Source organism: Dermacentor albipictus, chromosome 5 (assembly GCF_038994185.2).
Source record: "Dermacentor albipictus isolate Rhodes 1998 colony chromosome 5, USDA_Dalb.pri_finalv2, whole genome shotgun sequence".
NCBI lineage: Eukaryota > Metazoa > Arthropoda > Arachnida > Ixodida > Ixodidae > Dermacentor > Dermacentor albipictus.
Genome location: NC_091825.1, coordinates 12,638,380 through 12,656,722, shown reverse-complemented (window position 1 = coordinate 12,656,722; position 18,343 = coordinate 12,638,380). Strand labels below are relative to the sequence as shown.

At 45.7% G+C, this 18,343-nt stretch overlaps 2 protein-coding genes across 7 annotated transcripts in view; one reads left to right on the top strand and one right to left on the bottom strand.

Moving 5' to 3' along the window:
• Cdk8 (cyclin-dependent kinase 8) overlaps positions 1-18,343 on the bottom strand; it is a 349,166-nt gene that overhangs the window by 34,925 nt on the left and 295,898 nt on the right. For 3 of the 6 annotated variants that reach the window (XM_065451716.1, XM_065451720.1, XM_065451717.2), the window contains exon 14: positions 3,468-3,536. The exons of 1 other annotated variant lie outside the window; for it this stretch is intronic. In XM_065451716.1, the coding sequence (XP_065307788.1) occupies positions 3,468-3,536 (69 nt within the window). The remainder of the gene's footprint in view (positions 1-3,467; positions 3,537-18,343) is intronic. 2 more of the 6 variants (XM_065451722.1, XM_065451718.1) reach the window with 1 other exon arrangement.
• Positions 1-18,343, top strand: part of LOC135918051 (uncharacterized) — a 468,520-nt gene that overhangs the window by 167,840 nt on the left and 282,337 nt on the right. The gene's annotated exons all lie outside the window — the stretch shown is intronic.

Here is an 18,343-nt window from a genome sequence, read left to right as displayed (position 1 = left end):
GGTGTGACGAACGACAAGAATGGAAAATTATGTGGATAATCCCAAAATACCATAAGTCGACACCCACTCATGCTAATGTGCACTCACGCTTGTTGGCATTCACTCACGCACCCCCATGCTTACCAATGCTCACTTGCGTTCCTTCACTATTACCGGCACTCACTCAAGCCCACACTCTCGTTCGCTCATTCAACAGCATTTACTCGCATCAACTTGCACTCACTGACAGTCATTCATGTTCACAATCACATCCACTCAAACTTATTGTCATCAATTTTCATTCATATGTTGATCACCGCTCACTCCTCTTTACACTGGCACTCATGCTAATTTACACTCGCATCCAATCACACCTATTATTGCTCGCTCGCTCACATTCTATCCCATGTCTGTGAAATCAGTGGGGAATAAGCATGAGTGTGCCGATCTGTGCAAAATACAATGTCTGCTCAAGTTCTCGGCCATCGCTTGGCTTAGCATTTCATAAACATGCTCGTGCAGTGCTGCAAGCCTCTGACTTCATGCAACGCGTGGTCTTAGATGTCAATGTAAAGAAATACAGCTCTTTTTTTGTGTGGGTTGTTTATAAGTGTCCACTTGAGTACAGAAACGTGCACTGTACAAAACTGGAGGCTTGCCGTACTTTGCCAACAGGCTTACGAAATGCTGTGTGAGCTGTTTAGCCACCACTTGTGCTCCCACAATGATGGTGAAGTTAGAGCAGTCATGATGACAGTAAGTGCACTATGCAAAACAAGGAACAATAAAAATCAAGAATGTAATGAGGACACGGCACTGCTGCCGCTTGTTTTGCATAGTGTGCTGACCGCCATCATGACTGAACTGGCCCAAATCACCTGTGGAATAGTGTTGACAGCTGCACCAGAGAAAGCAGTCACCTCACTCCTGAAGACACAGCAGAAAATAATCTTTCATGGTCATTCGGAGGTGTGCTGTGAGCTTTTGCATCAGCTTACTGGTGACTAAATACCCTTCCCTGCCCAATGGGCAATGTAACGAAGTAAGCAGGGTTTCCCATTCAGCTTCATTGTACATGAATACAGGCACAGCACAAAGTACAGTACAAAGCACAAATACAGTCAACGGCCGATTTTTTGGACATGCACGATAATTCAAATTATTTCATGAGAGAGCCATGTATAAGAACATCATAAATTTTGGACAATGAAAACCCTCGCCATCTAATTTTCCCGACCTTTTCCGTGACAGCAGGACCAAAATAACATTAATCGAAGTCATCATCGCCGCCATTTTGATAACCTCGCAGCCTAAAACCAGTGTTCTCGCATGCTGGACCGCTGGCATAGCCACCTGCGTGACAATGCTAGGCCTAGCTGCTTCCACATTCACTACCAAGCTTCCTGATCAGTACCGTGTTTTTCACTGAAAGAATTTGTTGCTGTCAGCAATAGCGCCAACTCCGCCTCTGTCATCCTCACCGATGGCTTCGAAGCATGGTAAGCATGGCAAGGGTTAGACGTGGGCTTCCGCAGAATTATTGCAAGGTGGAGAGAAGGATTTAATAAAGAGAAAATGAGACATCCACCCAAACATGGCAAATTGCAATTTGCCACGTTTGGATGGATGTCTCATTTTCCCTTTATTAAAGCATGGCAAGGGTCAAGCATCGCAAGATACCCATTCTCAAAAGTTAACTTCACTGCAATACAGTGGGGTTACACGATACCAAGGGCCACTGTTACAATACACGGTATGCATTTCTTAACTATGCACGCGTGCATGCGCTATCTCCTGTCACAGTACGAGCACCAATATGCCTAAAGTGTACTGGCAGGCTTTCAGAGCTATTTTGAATGTGGATGTAGCACTCCGAGTCCTTGGGGGCAGTAAAAGGCATGCATTCACTCTTTTTTTTTTTTTGACATTTTCTCGATCCCCCAGGGGGTCCGAAAAGTTGGACACTGACAGTAGCAGGAATTTACTGCACCTGTTATAGTGGTGCAGTGTAACCTGCATTATAAGCACTCTACACTATCACTGAGACTTAATGTAATGGATGGCATTGGCACATGCATGAAAACAAACAGAGAAAGCAAATTCGACAGCAAAAACTCTGCCACGCCTTCTTTGTGCTCTCCCTAGTGCACTTACGATGACCAAAATGGCAGTATGGGTACCACAAAGCACAAGCACTGCACTTGTTCACTGATCAAAAACATGAGAACCTGTTAGAATTTTGCGAGGGACTCTCATGCCATTTATGCTGTTCACACATTTAAATGCCACACGATGCTCAGTTCTCCCCTAAATTCCCTCACCATGCAGAGCACTGCTGATGCTATCGCTACAGTAAGTGATGCAAGAAACACAGCAAGGTCGAGGGCAGCACATTGCAAATTCAAAACTTGAATAACCAGCGACTGTCAGCTGCTGTTCACGCACTCAACATATCAAACTACTCCCTTTGCATATTCAGTACTAACCATGTAAGAACATTATGTAGCATATGGCATAGTCTATATTACACTGGCTTCGAGTTTAGATGATCCAAGCAGTTCACACCAACTACACTGCCCACTCATTATGCACATACTGTGATCACTTGTCACAGCACTGCAGACTGTCAATGTCCGATAAAACTTAAAAAATTTTAAAAAAGAAATTCCTGAGAACAGGAGGTAAGAAATTCAGCATTTTGAGCCGACAGCATCTCTGGCGCCAATTGGCGAGATTAGGCCGACAGCATCTCTGGCGAGATTGGCGCCGGCATCTCTGCCGGCGCCAATCTTGTTTCCTATGTGTTTGTTCTGAACATTCACCATGGCTGCAACATTGTGCATGGCAACAACACTGCTGGCTAATACACTAGGATTTCCTTGACATGCATTGATTAGCACTTGAATGTGTCAGCTGGAAGTGTTAAGAATCTCTGCTCCATCCATGTTACTGTTTAACCTGTACAGCAAGTTCGTTGCAGCTAGTTCACAGGCTTGCTTACAATGCAACAAGCCATGTGCCTGTTTGTCAGCTTTGGAACAACCACAGTCAACAGCAAGCACAAAATTGCAATCCATGCACACACACTGCTGCCACCAAAGCAGGGAGTGCCAAGATGCTATAATTATGATGCAGGGGTACCACAAACCGCTGTGAATTTCCCTATCAGAGAGCGCAGAAACTGCTGGATTGTGCAGCATGTGGGCATCGCGAGACTTGACACCATCTGAGCATTATTGACCAGCACCATTCCCATAGCGACAATGAGTAGCTAAGGCAACTAAAGGGATGGTTTGTAGACAACATGATGCTTGGTCACAACGTATGGCTCTGTGACTATGAACACAGCTGCTAAGGCAAAAGGATTGTGGAGCACTGTCATGCAAGTTGCCACGACAGCACCTGTGTCCCTGTGGTTTCAAGAAGCGGGAGATGAAATGATGATGATGATGTCAGCTACGAGGAAGGAATCGGGGATGGGAACTCACACTGGCTGGGAGGAGGACTCTTACCTCGGGCTTCTTGAAACCATGATAATTTTTATTGTAACCTTGCATCTGAAGGGGAGGAGAAGAAGAAAAAACAATAAAAGTGGAGCTAGCAAAAAGGGCACAGCTGCCAGGCTGCACCACAGCAACATAAAACAAACATTACCGCCGGCAGTGAGGGCCAATTGAAATAAAAGGGGGCTGAGAAGAGCGTTGCCACAAACTGTGTTCACAGCTTCCGTCATTCACACCCACTCCAAGCCGTGGAGAATACCACATGCAAAATTTAGCACAGCAAAGCTCTTGACAACTCTCTTCACTGGCTCTTTTGAGTTTATCGCTAACATGTAAACACAGTGAACATAGCACACTAATAACGGCTGCTGTATCCACACCTTTCAGTAAATGAGCAACCCCAAACTTTCTTACTTTTATGACTGACCTATACAACTTGTCCCAGCATCCGGGCATCATGGCCACAGAAACAGACATACTTTGAGCAACACTATAGAGAGAACAGCTGCAGATAGTGGCATGTGCATGCATGTGCTTGTTTATGTGTTAAGCTTCTAAGCCACTGTGATGTGACAATGGTCCAGGACACCGCCAGCAACCAAAATCACAGTAAGGGCCTCTTTTGAGATTCACTGGAAAAAACTTCACAGCAGTCAGCCCACTAATACCATTTGGGCAAAGCTGCCTTTCACTGCCTACTTCCCAAACATTCAATGAATTCTTCAACATGAGTCATCTTTGCACAAAGTACAATGCAACCATGAATTATTGCGATGGAGGACTTTTGACCATACAGTACAACCCTGTTAACTCAAAGTTGCAGAAACTGAGAAAAATTTCAAAATAAGTGAAGTTTCAAGATAAGCGAATTAACGAAAATGTATGCCCCTGACCACACAAAGACCAACCACTTAGGGCCTTTCGAAATAGGTGCCAGCAACCGCTAAATCTCTCACAAAAGCTGAATACGCTAGGAGTGGTACTTTTGCTAGATCACTTTTGCAAGACACTGTGAGACACGGCGCCTGATACATTGGGCGTCTACAGGCAACAGTGATCTAGGCACAGAACCAAGCAAAGACTGTTGCATGTAGGCAGCATATAGGCACCGACCTGTCCAAAGCCTAGCGACATGAAATATTGTGAAAATGCTCGTATCCCAAAAATGTAATCGACTGAGATTGCTGCGCCTGGGCCACGATTTTGCAGCCATGCCTTCCACTCAATTATATGCTTTTTTCACCCACCATTCTCAGCTGGCTCATCTCACTGACAACGCGGTAACGCGGGCGGAGTGTCACCATGACCACCGATCAAGCGCAAGAAGAAACAGCAAGGGAAAAGACATCACAACGAAATTGCGACCCTGGACTTGTTATTTCGAGAAATTCTAAAGACATACCATACTTACTCAAATCTAGGCCGACTCCTATTTTAAGCCAACTCCCCCCCCCCCAAATTCCGAAGCCAAAAAAAAGAACTTACCTTGAACGTAGGCTGAATGAAAAAAAAACTCAGTTTCATTGGCAGAAAACCCAGCATTTTTACTGTATAAGTGCACACTTCACAGGCACGCACGCATGAAGTTTATTCATTGTCATCGTCATCATCGTCGGCTACATTGCTGTCCTCTTTGTTGCTGAGTTCATCCCAGAGGGCATCATCCTTGCTTCCGTGCATCGCCTTTAAAATACAACACTTTTTGAAAGTGCTAATGATTGTTTCATCTGGAATTTCATTCCACACCGCAGCGATCCAGTTCGCCAGCTGGCCAAGCGAGGTACGCTTCATGCGCCCAGTTGGGGTGAGCTGATGTTCTTCCAACGTAAGCCAGTCGATATAGTCCTTGCGAAGCCTATCTTTAAAGGGCTTATTAATGGTGACATCAAGCAGTTGGAGTTGGCTAGTCATGCCAACAGGGATTATGGCGATGTCTGTCCCAGCACGAGAAAGCGTGGTCTTTACGCTGTCAGTCAGATGGCCGCAGTAGGAATCGAGGACTAGAAGTGACTGCTTGCACAACGCGGCTCCTGGATGGTGTTCCCAAAACGTTCTCACCCAGTCCTCCACCACGCCGCTGGACATCCAACCTTTGTCGTGAACACGCACAACCATATTTCTGGGGAACTTTTCGCCCACTGGTAGAGTCTTGCACTTGAATATTATGTATGGGCGGAGTTTTCGTCCATTGGCGGTGCAGCACAACATTACTGTCATTCGCTGCTTTTCATAACCCACTGTCTTAAGTTTGACTTCCTTTGCACCCTTTTTGTTCATGGAGTGTGCCATTGGCATGTCGAAGAACACCGAGGTCTGGTCGACGTTTGCAATTTGCCCCAGTTGGGAACCCTTTTCCCGCCGTTTGTCCATCACATAGCACTGAAACTTGCCAAGGTTCTCCTCGAAGTCAGTGGGCAGCTTCTGACACACAGACGTCATCTCAGGCTGAACCCGAACCGCTTCATAAAGCGCGTTGCCCAGCCCCTGCTTGCTTTAAAATTGGCTCGTGCGACACCGTTCACGTTGGCAACTTCCCTAGCTTTCGCCTAGATAATCTCTGTCGTCATGGGCATTCCCACTTCCCTTTCTTCCGTGATAAAACCGGCAACAACTTCTTCCATCTCATGGTGTCGGCCCGTTTTTGGTCCAGTGAATGCCAAGCAAGTTGCTGCACAGCTGCACAGTTCGGTCCGTTGTTTACGCCATCGTCGCACATTCTTTTCGTGCATGCCAAACTAGCACTGCACTTGCAGGTTCCAAGTTTTCTCCGCACGCAAAATGACCTTTTGCTTAAAGGCCGCACTGTAGGAGCACCGCTTGGTTGGTGCCATCGCTTCTAAAGCACAGGTGGCGCAGGCATTTCGCGAGCACCTGGTTAAGGTGCGACACTTCCAAAACTCAACCAACACGACTGCACTGAACGATCGCTTTCAGAAAACTGCCAACTCCATGCCCGCGCCACGTGAGAGGAAGAGAGAAGGGAGTGTCAAAGGGCGTGGCAATCACCGGTGCCGTAATCCCGTGACACAATCCACCCTTGCCGGCTAAATTCCCTATATAAGAAAAGTACCGCCACGTACTCTCTCCTCCACCGTCTTCTCTCCTTGCTTGCACATGGCAGGCTGAGATCGGTGCATGGCAAGACATTATGCCGCTAGCGCTGCCGGGCCTTTAGCGGTCAAACCATGGTACTTAAATCTAAGCCAACCCCTCCACTTTCAAACATCGTCTTCTCGAAAAAAAAAAAAAACATCGGCCTAGATTCGAGTAAATACGGTACCAAACATTCGTTGCAGCTGGCGAAGAGCACGGATCCACAAACATAGAAACACAGAGCATGGCAAATAAGCACACTGATAACGCTCCGCGCACACGTGAGCATGCATGCTGTGGAGGTCACGTGTACCAACCTGCACTTATCACGCTTCATCAATGGTCAAAGAGACACTCTGCTTGCATTATTAATGAGATCGCAGCCAGCCAGGAATTGTGGATGATATCAGTGGCGTAGAATGAGGCGGAATTCGCTACAAACTTATGGTCCTGTAACTTTTTGGCGATATCACAGCTGCACACAAAATATAAAAAACCTTTGAATAATAACTTTTTCCCGACATTTTCACAGCTGAGATTTCGAGATAGGAGGTGAAAAATACATAAAGTTGACACCAAGCCAGGAAACAAGTTTAGAATTGACCGATACGTTGAGATTATGAGAGTTCGAATTAACCAGGGTTTACTGTAGGTACACATACAGAAAATGTTAAGAGACAGTAGGCATTTACATACATCTATCCCATATGTCAAGAAGCTTGTGCTAGTCCCAAAGTTTCTAGGAAAAGAATAGGCTCTGCCCACTGAGGTCATTCATTAAAAAAAGAATAGATGACTTGCAAAAAATTGCATGCACCGTTTCGTGCAGCAGACCATTCACTTACTAGAAAATCTGGTTGGAAAACAAGGCTTATCCCCACTGTTATCTGTACTGAACTAGGCCTCTTCGTGCACTTTGCCTTGTTTTCCAGCCCCCTTCCAGCCTCCTTCCTTACTCATAGTTCTGTGTCAAATAATGATTGAAGATACCACTTCTTTTTCCATTCACAGAAAAGGCTTGATTATACCATATGCACAGAGATAGGTCTATTAGACCATCTGCAAGAAACTAAGTCAGGTGCCTCTCAAGGCTATCTCTCAACCAACAGCTCTTGTCAATGCAAGACTACATTTCTCCCTCTCAGTGCGGTCCCCAAGAGAAGGAAGTGCAAGCACAAGGGCTTTCCAATGATTTCTCCAAAATTACATCATCATAGCTCCCCCCAAATCTAGCCACCAAGAGGGAATACATTGCAGGTATTCAACAGCCTTTACTACTGCTGAATCCTCGCAAAGTAGGAGAGTTTGGCAGTAGAAAAGGCAAAGGAAGCTGTTGAATGGTAACAATAATTTATTGCACAGTCTGTAGTCAAGAGCATTTTGGTTGCAAAATACCTTTCTTCAACATGTGCAGAATATTTTTGCAAATGCTCCACTTTGAGCAGCAAAAAATATTATTTACTGAAATTTTTTTACTACGCGTATTGGCAGTTATCACAAACGCTAATGTCTGCCACTGCTGTGAAGCTTGAGCCTTTTGTCTTGAATCCTCTACATTTAACAACCAAAGACAGCGCTTGTCAGGACACATGGTGTGTATATCACATTATGATTGTAAGGCGAGTACTGTGTGATAAAACTGTACCACTGGGTTTAGAATGTAGTGTGGTGCAGTATAATGGGCAATTTGTTTTTGTGATGCAGGACCACTGGTGCATGCGACAAGGAATGTTGCATTGCTCTGCACTGAAAGCAGTGCAAAAAACATGAATGAGTACCTTGTCACTTAATCAAGGAACATAATCGACTACTAGTCTGAGCCAACGTCCAAAGGCGCAGCTGCATGCCAAGGCATTTGCGGAATGATGGACACACATCAATATAGTGGATCAGGCCTGCTGCACCTTTTCACACCATTCTTCTTGCTCATGCTAACCCTTTCTCCCATTCAGAGGTTGGCTTTCCCACAAAGCCTGCTGGCTGAGTGTCACGTTTTGCGTAGTCAAAGTAGTATGAAAAATGTTCAAAAACAAAAAGGCACAAAGCGCTGCTTTGTATGCCTGTCAATGGTGTGCAGAAAAATAAGGCAACTATTCAATGTAATCTTTTGTGTAAAATGTTGCACTGTGGTCACACCATAGCTACAAATCATAACCATGTAGCCAATTAAAGAAACCTTTTGACTCAAAGGCTGTGCAGTCGAACCTCGTTATAATGAAGCCAAATCGGACATGAAAATACCTTTGTTATATCCAATACTCATTAATGGCAAAAAAATAGCAGTCAAGTTCGCGCAATAAAAATGTGCCTCCAAACCAAAGGATCTCCCGAGCATGACCAATCGGCAGCTTGCCGTGCCGATACAAGGCAAAAAGGGAACAAAAATTTACGTACACGGACTCTGCACAACCGCAAATATGCAACGGTGTGATCAGTGTTATCATGCAGGATCAACACGTCGGCTTGCCATCTGCGGCCCAACCCTGCCAAGCTCAGTCCAGCCACTGGTCAAAATACATACACAGCTGGCAAACTTTTCAGACATGGAGGTGCCCTCGCATGAATCCATAGTCCACTACTATGACCATCAGCCTAGCCCACGCATATGATTCCATGAACTAGGAGAGTGCCAAAAGCACATGTGAAGTCGAAGAAAAGGACAACATGAGCGGTTACTCACAACTAACAGTTCATTGAAGGAAAAAACACGTATATAAAGAAAATAGAACTAACTGTGCAATCACAAAGTCCAACAAAGGCTGCTCCTTACATTTGAATATTAAAAAAATAATCAAGCCCAATGAAAAAATGAAACAGGACACAAGGTGCAGGCGTCAAACTGTTAAAAGTGGTAGAAGCTTGATGTGGGTGAGTTGGTTATGCATACTTGATGAAATGAGCGCTACGAATACGCGGACGAAAGAACACAAGTACGACAGACAAGGCGCTACTTCCAACTAAATGTTTTTTGAAGAAACAGAACTTTAAATCTGGCGGAACACTGTAAACGTCACAATTGCCGTCCGTATCTTCGCGACACCAGGTTTCTGGCATGGTCTAGAGATAGACTAGAACGCGAGATATTGGAAGCCTTTTACATTGCTAAGGCCGAGGGCACGTGCATTAGTTCCCCTTCAGTGACGCTTACTGAAAAAGAGATAGCTTTTCTGAAGAGATAGGGAGGTGGTGATGTCACGTTGGGCCATTCATGGTTGCATCTATTTAAAGTTCTGTTTCTTCAAAAAACATTTAGTTGGAAGTAGCGCCTTGTCTGTCGTACTTGTGTTCTTTCGTCCGCGTATTCGTAGCGCTCATTTCATCAAGTATGTTAAAAGTGATAATAACTAAACCACAAATGCAACCCTCACTCGTCCCTAGAACATTCATCTCTTTCCGCAATGAAGCCACCAAGGAACATTAATGCACAAATTGCTGGCACTCAAAATGAAAATATATATATATATATTTTATTATTTCATGTGCAAAATTGTTCTTATGCCGAAACAAAACAATGGTTTGATTAAACAAAGGCAAACAATTGCAAGACTTACAGTGTGACCAAATGCAAACCGTAATTTGCACCTAAATTATTCTTATGCTCCCTAAGTCGTGAATTTAAACATCGCCCTGTCTGACCAATGTATATTTGCCTGCACAGTGTGGGAATTTGGTATACTATGGAAGGAATATGTTCTGATGCTTTGTAGTGCATTTATTATTTACCTCATCCCGACACTTCTTGTTGAATTTTCTGTGAACCGTGAAACGTAGAGGGCCAAGTTTATTTGGGGCACTGAATACAGCTTGTATGCCAGAACGAGAGCCTACATTTTTTAGATCGTGCGATATTTTATGAGTGTAAGTGATAATGGTGATATTTCTTAGTTTTCTCGTTTCATTGAGGCATAAACCTCGCTTTTAATTGTTTCAAAAGGGTCTCGCATCCAGCACTCGGGTTATGTGGCAGAAACCCAGATGCCGATAGCGTGTCTATTTGACAAGAAAAGGTTTTGTTTATCATCTCCTCACACTCAGAAACGGTAAAGAATTGGATAGCCCTTTTGTGTTTCCGGTCTCCACTCCAAAATCATGTATGTATGTTTGCAGTGTCGTGTCTGAAAAATCAAGTGGCACAGTGTGCAGTGTTAAAATTTCGCTTGCCATTAGAGGTCTCGTGCACTGCTGTTCCGCTCAAGACAGGTGGCACCATCTAGGGCAGGTGGCAGCAAAAAGCATGTTACGCAGATTCACGCAATGTTTGGTTGGTGTCTGGCAGCAAAAAGTGAGATGTGCAGAGAGAAAAGGCACTCTTCTGTGCTGCTGTGGCTACAGTTGCCACAGAGTATAAGAACTTCCCTAAGTCTACCAAAGGCAGAAGTTGCTACGTTATCATGGCCATAACCTGCACGCTATCATAGTTGGATCAGAGTTGTCTGGCATGCTCATTTCCAATGACAGGTGTGACAAGTGCGAGTTATAATGAGCACATAAATACACAGACAGATCAAGTGCACAAAGTATATGTCTTTATAACTCTTAAGATTTCTTTTTTTTTTCCCTGTGGTCAGCATGGACAGAATCAATGCATTAGAGAACTTGTAAACAGCCCCTGTTGTATTTATTGTGTTACATTGTAGAGAATATCATAAGAAGCCAACAAACACTGACACCAAGGACAACATAGGGGAAATTACTTGTGCCTAATAAATGAAATAAAGAAAAGATAAATTAACGGAAATGAAAGTGGATGAAAAAACAACTTGCTGCAGGTGGGGAACGATCCCACAACCTTCACATGACCAGTTGCCTTCACCCAACAAGATCACGTTCTCGTGATGCCTGCGGCAGAAAGGATGTCTATGAGTGGTGGCACTGGCTAACACTCCCAAGGTTAGTTCTAGTAGTAAAAACATAAATATCCCCAAAAAGTGGATGGGGAAATGGCACCGTGGTAGCTCAATTGTTAGAGCATCGCACATGTAATTCAAACATATGGGATCATTCCCCACCTGTGGCAAGTTGTTTTTTCATCTACTTTCATTGCCATTATTTATCATCTCTTTAATAATTTAATTAGTAAGTAAAAGTAATTTCCCCTATGTTGTCCTTGGTATCAGTGTTTGTTGGCTTCTTATAATATGACTAAAAATATGACTAATAATAAATAATTGGGCCCCTTGGTGAACCCCCCTTTCTTCTTGCTTATTACATAACGAGGGTCTCGAATACGGCAACATTGATGCCTACAAGGTAGCACGTGTGGGTTTATTGACCAGTTGCCTTCACCCAAAAAGATCACGTCCTCTGACACCTGCGGCAGAAAGGATGTTACACATCCGCCGCCAAGGTCTGCGAGTGGTGGCACTGGCTAACACTCCCAGGGTTCTATTAGGAAAAATAAATACCCAAGAAAGTGGATGGGGAACGGCACCGCGGTAGCTCAATTGGTAGAGCATCGCACATGGAATGCGAAGGTTGTGGGATCATTCCCCACCTGCAGCAAGTTGTTTTTTCATCCACTTTCATTTCCTTTAATTTATCGTTTCTTTGTTTCATTTATTAAGCACAAGTAATTTCCCCTATGTTGTCCTTGGTGTCAGTGTTTGTTGGCTTCTTATGATATGACTAATTAAAATCGGGCCTCTCGGTTAACCCCCCTTTCTACACATTGTAGAGAACTGGCACTACGTAGAATGTGAAGCTCAGAAAGAAAAAAAGAAGCTACCTTCTTCTGAGTGTGTTTGCCAGCACTTCGAACATGCTGTCTTCATAATTATCTGATTATCCTGCCAACAAAGAAGTTTATCACACGCGATGAACTTATGCAATAAAGCATCGACAACTTCAAGTAACAGAATTCTAATAAGATGTACTTGCCTTAAGCGACTTAAGCACATGTTTTCAAGTACATTGCCATGACCTTGACACTACTGACAGCCACTTGGTGCAATCCGGTGCAACATGCTAGACATGTTGGGCTGCTCATAGAAGAAGACAACGACGAAGGTGCCAGGACAGCTTTATAAAAAGACCTACAGCATCGACCGAAGTCTTTTGAGGTTTTGTCTGTGACAAACTGGTGGAGTAGCTGGGTACACGTCCATATACTGTGACTCCCAGGAACTGGCTGTACTCTCTCTCAGGCATACTGTACGCATTACCAGTATTGAACATACCACCTAGTTTGATGGTCCAACTGGAGCGAGATCATCGCGTTGCCCTTCGACTAATGCTTGGATTACCTCGTGATGCGCAATCTATTGCATTACTTACTGAAGCGCATCAGTTACCCCTGAGGCTGCAAGCAGATCAGAGAGCTCTATATCATATTGAGCGTCTGCACCGTGCATCGAATGGTCAATCGCTCCTTGATCGTCTGATTCACCGCCCATTATCTCGCATGGGAAAAATGGAGGCATTATTTATGGATATCACTACCATTTCTGAACATGCTGCTTCAGATACGTCTCCGCCTCCAAAAGGTATCATGAAACACGTATTCCCCATTTTCCTCACAATCCCTGACATGCACAACAAGTCTGATATGGCAGCTGCCAGCCTGCTCCTCGCTTTCCCTTTCCTAATACCTGTGTATATGTGTATATGTGTATATGTGTTCAAAACAAATAATAATAATAACTGGAAGCAGACAACCTACACAAAAGCCGATGGCTTCAAAGACTGCCTCCGGAATACGGGCTGCAAGATCTGCCGACGATGTTGACCACAGCCGCAAGCCAGACACAGGAGACATGGTACGGGACAGCCTCCTGCGTCGCAGGCCGCGGCCATTCCATGGTGAGCCTTTTGAGGATGTAGAAGACTGGCTCGATGACTTCGATCGAGTGGCCAACGTCAATTATTGGGATGAACAGAAAAAGTCAAGGAACGTGTACTTCGCCCTAGAGGACTCTGCCCGAACATGGTTCGCTAACCACGAGCCATCCACCACCACCTGCCAAGAATTTCGACGGAAGATACGCAATACATACAGCAGTCCCGCGAGAAAAGAGCGAGCAGAGCAAGCCCTTCAGAGTAAGGTTCAAAAGCCAAATGAAAACATAGCCATGTTCATAGAGGACATGTCGCAGCTTTCAAGCATCCTAACCCTGGCATGACAGAAGCAAAGAAGGTCCACCTGCTGATGCGTGCAGTGAAAGAGCAGCTGTTTGCTAGACTGATGCGAAGGCCTCCAGCTACAGTTCCTGAGTTCATCAGTGAAGCGACAACAATGGAGCAAGCCATTCAGCAAAGCTCCTCAGTCTACGATCGCCAAATCAGCCTGGGATCAGCATCTTCGCTCTCATTGCCCTGTGACACCGATGCGCTTCAAGAGCTTGTGCGTAGTGTCGTGCGTGAGGAGCTCGATTGTCTACAGGGAGTGCGATTTCAGCCCACTGTAACATCCCTCACAGATATTGTCCACGAAGAAGTCTGCCAGGCGGCACAGCCACTCATGCACACCAGACCTGAAGACGCCCCCATACTGACTTATGCGCAAGCAGTGAGGCTACCTGCGCAGCCAGTGACCCACCGTAACCCACCTTCTTCTGAAGAACCGATGTGCCACTTCCAGGGCCAAGCTTCACATACATATATGTATGAGTCCACGATCCCCCGAATCAATACGCGAAAGTCACATGTATGGCGCACATCTGACTATTAGCCACTCTGATTTTACTGTGGCGAAGCGGGCCCCTTGTACCGTGCCTGCTACTACCAAAGAATAGGAGTGCAGGACTATCAACCTGGCACTCGTCACCCACGTGAGGGAGAGCGCCCAAGAGAAATCCAGCAATATCTGGCCAGTCAACATTTGTTGCCGTACGTGCAGTTCCCACCGTTTGAACAGTCCCTGCCAACGACCCGATGTCCATCTCCGCAGAGGCGCCAGTCACTATCACCATCTCCTTGATGACCGGCGTCACTTAGCAGCTACACTACGTTCTCCGCTTACATGGGCAACCGGCTATGAGCCCAAGTCGAGGAAACTAAGAACAGTGACCTCCGGGGATGGGGCCACTGTCCGACGCACTTCGAAAGATCCTCCGCTGCGACACCCCAACGACGACGACAATAATGATGACGACAATGACAACTGCGTACCTTTGGCCCCTTCCTTTGAAAACCGTGAACCTGTTTCAGCTGACATACTCGTTTCTGTAGATAACAAACCGGTAACCGCTCTTGTCGACACTGGTGCTGATTATTCTGTTATGAACGGACAACTGGCTACTGCACTTCGCAAGGTGTTGACACTGTGGGCAGGACATAAGTTCCGTACAGCTGGCGGTCATGTTCTCACGCCGATCGGCAAATGCACAGCGAGGGTACAAATTCATGAGGCCACATTTGTTGGTTCATTTTTTATACTGGCAGAGTGCTCTAGGCAGGTCATACTCGGCATGGACTTTCTCTGGGAGGACGGCACAATCATAAACCTTTGCGAGTTGCTTGTCACTTTTTCCAGCAAGCACGCAACTAATTCGAGCGACTATCACTCACAGTCCACGGTGTTACGCGTTTCGGGTGACTGCGCTACTTTACCACCACGGAGTACTACCTTGATCACAGTAGAAGCAGACAAGATCCTCCCCATCTTGGAATAGTTGAAGGCAATCTGTCAGTCTTGTTGGCTCAACAGGTTTGCATAGCCTGCAGCATCTTGCAGCTGTTGTCACGGACTGCTCAGATTTTAGTGACCAATTTCAGTTGTGAATTCCAGCACTTCGCCCCACAAACTGCCATCTCCTATTTGGAGCCAGTCTGCGACTCTCCTGCTAATTTAACTGTAGGACACAATGTTGGAGATTGTAACTGTGATGTACCAGCCAACAGCAAAATTGATATGAATTCTAAATTATCAGGTGAGCAACAAGCTAGCATTCGAAGCCTTTTACAGTCTTTTGAGGAATGTCTCGCTTCAACATCGAAGATCAACCAAAATCTATTACGAAACACAGAATTATTACAAATCCCAATGAAAGACCTGTGTGCCAACATGCCTACTGTGTTTCTCAGAAAGAGCAAGACGCCACGCGAAACCAAGTCTCACAAGTGCTTACCGACGACATCATACAGCCCTCCACCAGTTCATGGGCGTCACCTGTGATTCTAGTGAAAAAGACAGTACAATGCATTTTTGCAATGACTATAGTAAGCTTAACAACGTTTATCCCCTTCCCCGCATCGACGATTCTTTGGACCACCTTCGACGTGCCCGATACTTCTCATTGATGGACCTTCGCAGCGGCTACTGGTAAATCGAGGTTGATGACCATGACCGTGAGAAAACCACATTTATTATGCCTGACAGACTCTACGAATTCAAGGTCCTTCCTTTCGGATTGTGCTCTGTGCCTGCTACTTTTCAGCGCATAATGGACACGGTTCTATCAGGTCTCAAGTGGCAGTCATGCCTTGTCTATTTAGATGATATCACTGTGTTTTCAGAAACTTTGGAGCACCACCTCCAGCACTTACAAGCAGTTCTTGACGCAATTCGTACTGCTGGCCTACCTTTAAAGCCTGAAAAATACCATTTCAGATAAGACCAACTCAAATTTTTAGGCCATGTCATCAGCTACAAAGACATTCAACCAGACCCCAACAAAACCATTGCTGTTGCTTCGTTTCCAACACCTTCGAACAAACACAAACTCTGCCATTTTCTAAGGCTTTGCGCATATTATAGACACTTCGTGGCTAACTTTTCAAGGATAGCCGAACCTTTGCAACAGTTAACAAAGGATAATGTTCTATTTGTCTGGGAGCAGGACCAACAAGAGGTCTTCTGTGAACTCCAGAAACGTCTGCACGCACCTCCAGTTCTAGGACACTTTGACAAAGACAGTGACACCGAGTAGCACACAGATGCCGGCAACGTGGGGCCTTGGTGCCGTCCTCGTATTGTGGCAAGATGGACCCGAGCATGTCATTGCGTACGCAAGCTGCGCTTTGTCTCCAGCTAAAAGGAACTATTCCACTACGGAGAAGGAATGCTTGGCTGTTTGTGTGGGCAACTGCTAAGTTCCGACCATACTTGTATGGCTGATCGTTTCGAGTTGTGACAGATCACCATTCATTGTGCTGGCTCGCCAATCTGAAGGATCCATCTGGTTGTCTTGCATGCTGGAGTCTTCACTTGCAAGAATACGATATGACGATAGTGTTCAAGTCCGGACGTAAACACACCGACGGCAACTGCCTCTCACGTGCTCCAGTTCAAGCGTCGCCATTCAATGTTGATGAAGAGGACGCATTTCTTTCCATTATCACAGTATCAGACATCAGCAAGCAACAGCGCGATGATTCAGAACTCTGGCCTCTTATCGACTATCTTGAGAACCGTCTACCAGAGCCGCCTCGTATGTTCATCCACAAGTTATCGTTTTTTCTCTGCGATGGTGTGCTCTACAAACTGGGTTTCCACTCAACCGCAACCGCCTGCCTCCTTGTAGTGCTGTCCACACTATGTGACGACATCCTGCGGGCCTCTCATAACGAGCCACCTTTGAGCCACTTGGGATTCGCACGGACATTTTCATGCATATGCCAAAAGTACTTCTTGCCTAACCTTCGCCGTGACGTAAAGCAACACGTGAAGACATGCCAGAGATGCAAGACACCACTCGCATGTCCTGCTGGACTTCTCCATCCCGTTTATCCTCCATGGATCCCTTTTCAGCAGGTTGGCATAGATATGCTTGGACCATTCCCCAAGTCGAGGGCAAGTAACCATTGGATTGCTGTTGCCACAGACTACCTTACACTTTACATTGAAACCCAAGCTCCCCCACGAGGTACTGCTAATGATATTGCGACCTTCTTTGCACATGGCATCGTGCTCCGCCAGGGTGCTCTAACAGTGGTTATAACCGACCGGGGCACAGCATTTACAGTGCAGCTCACCACAAGATATCATGCACCTCAATCGCACAGTTCACCGCAAAGCCACTGCTTACCAGCCCCAGATGAATGGGCTCACAGAAAGGCTAAACAAAACGATTGCTGATATGATTTCCATGTATGTTAACGTTGACCACAACAACTGGGACGACGTTCTCCCATATGTTGCTTTTGCATATCATACTGCCGTTCAAGAAACTACCAGCTTCACCCCTTTTTGCTTGGTGCATGGCTGGGAAGCTGTAACAATGTTGGATGCAATGCTTTTACCCACCCACTGTTCTAATGTTGTCACTGATGCTGCCGAATTCGCTCGATGCACCGAAAAGGCGCGCCAGTTCGCACGAATGCATATCCACTACCAACAACACAACGACGCCGACCGCTCCAATCTTCGTCACTGAGACGTCACATATCAACCCTGTGACAAAGTATGGGTGTGGACACCGATCCACTAGCGTGGTCGGTCAGAGAAACTTTTGCGCCACTACTTTGAACCTTACAGGATTGTTCAACAACTTGGCGACGTCACATACGAAGTGATTCCTGAAGGAGATGGCACCACTTGCCGTCCCCGACACCCACGCCTGTTTGATGCCATTCACGTCTCTAGGTTGAAGCTATACTACTCCTACTGACCGCAAAGCTCTACACCTCTCTCACCATCTACGTCTTCCTTAACAGTATCACTGTTGCAATCTCCAGTGCATAAATGTTCCGCATCGAGACGATGCTTCTAGGGAGGGAGGTAATGCCCCCCCCTTGACACAACTGACAGCCACTCGGTGCAGTCCGGTGCAGCATGCTAGACATGTTGGATTGCTCACAGAAGAAGGCGACGACGAAGGTGCCAGGACAGC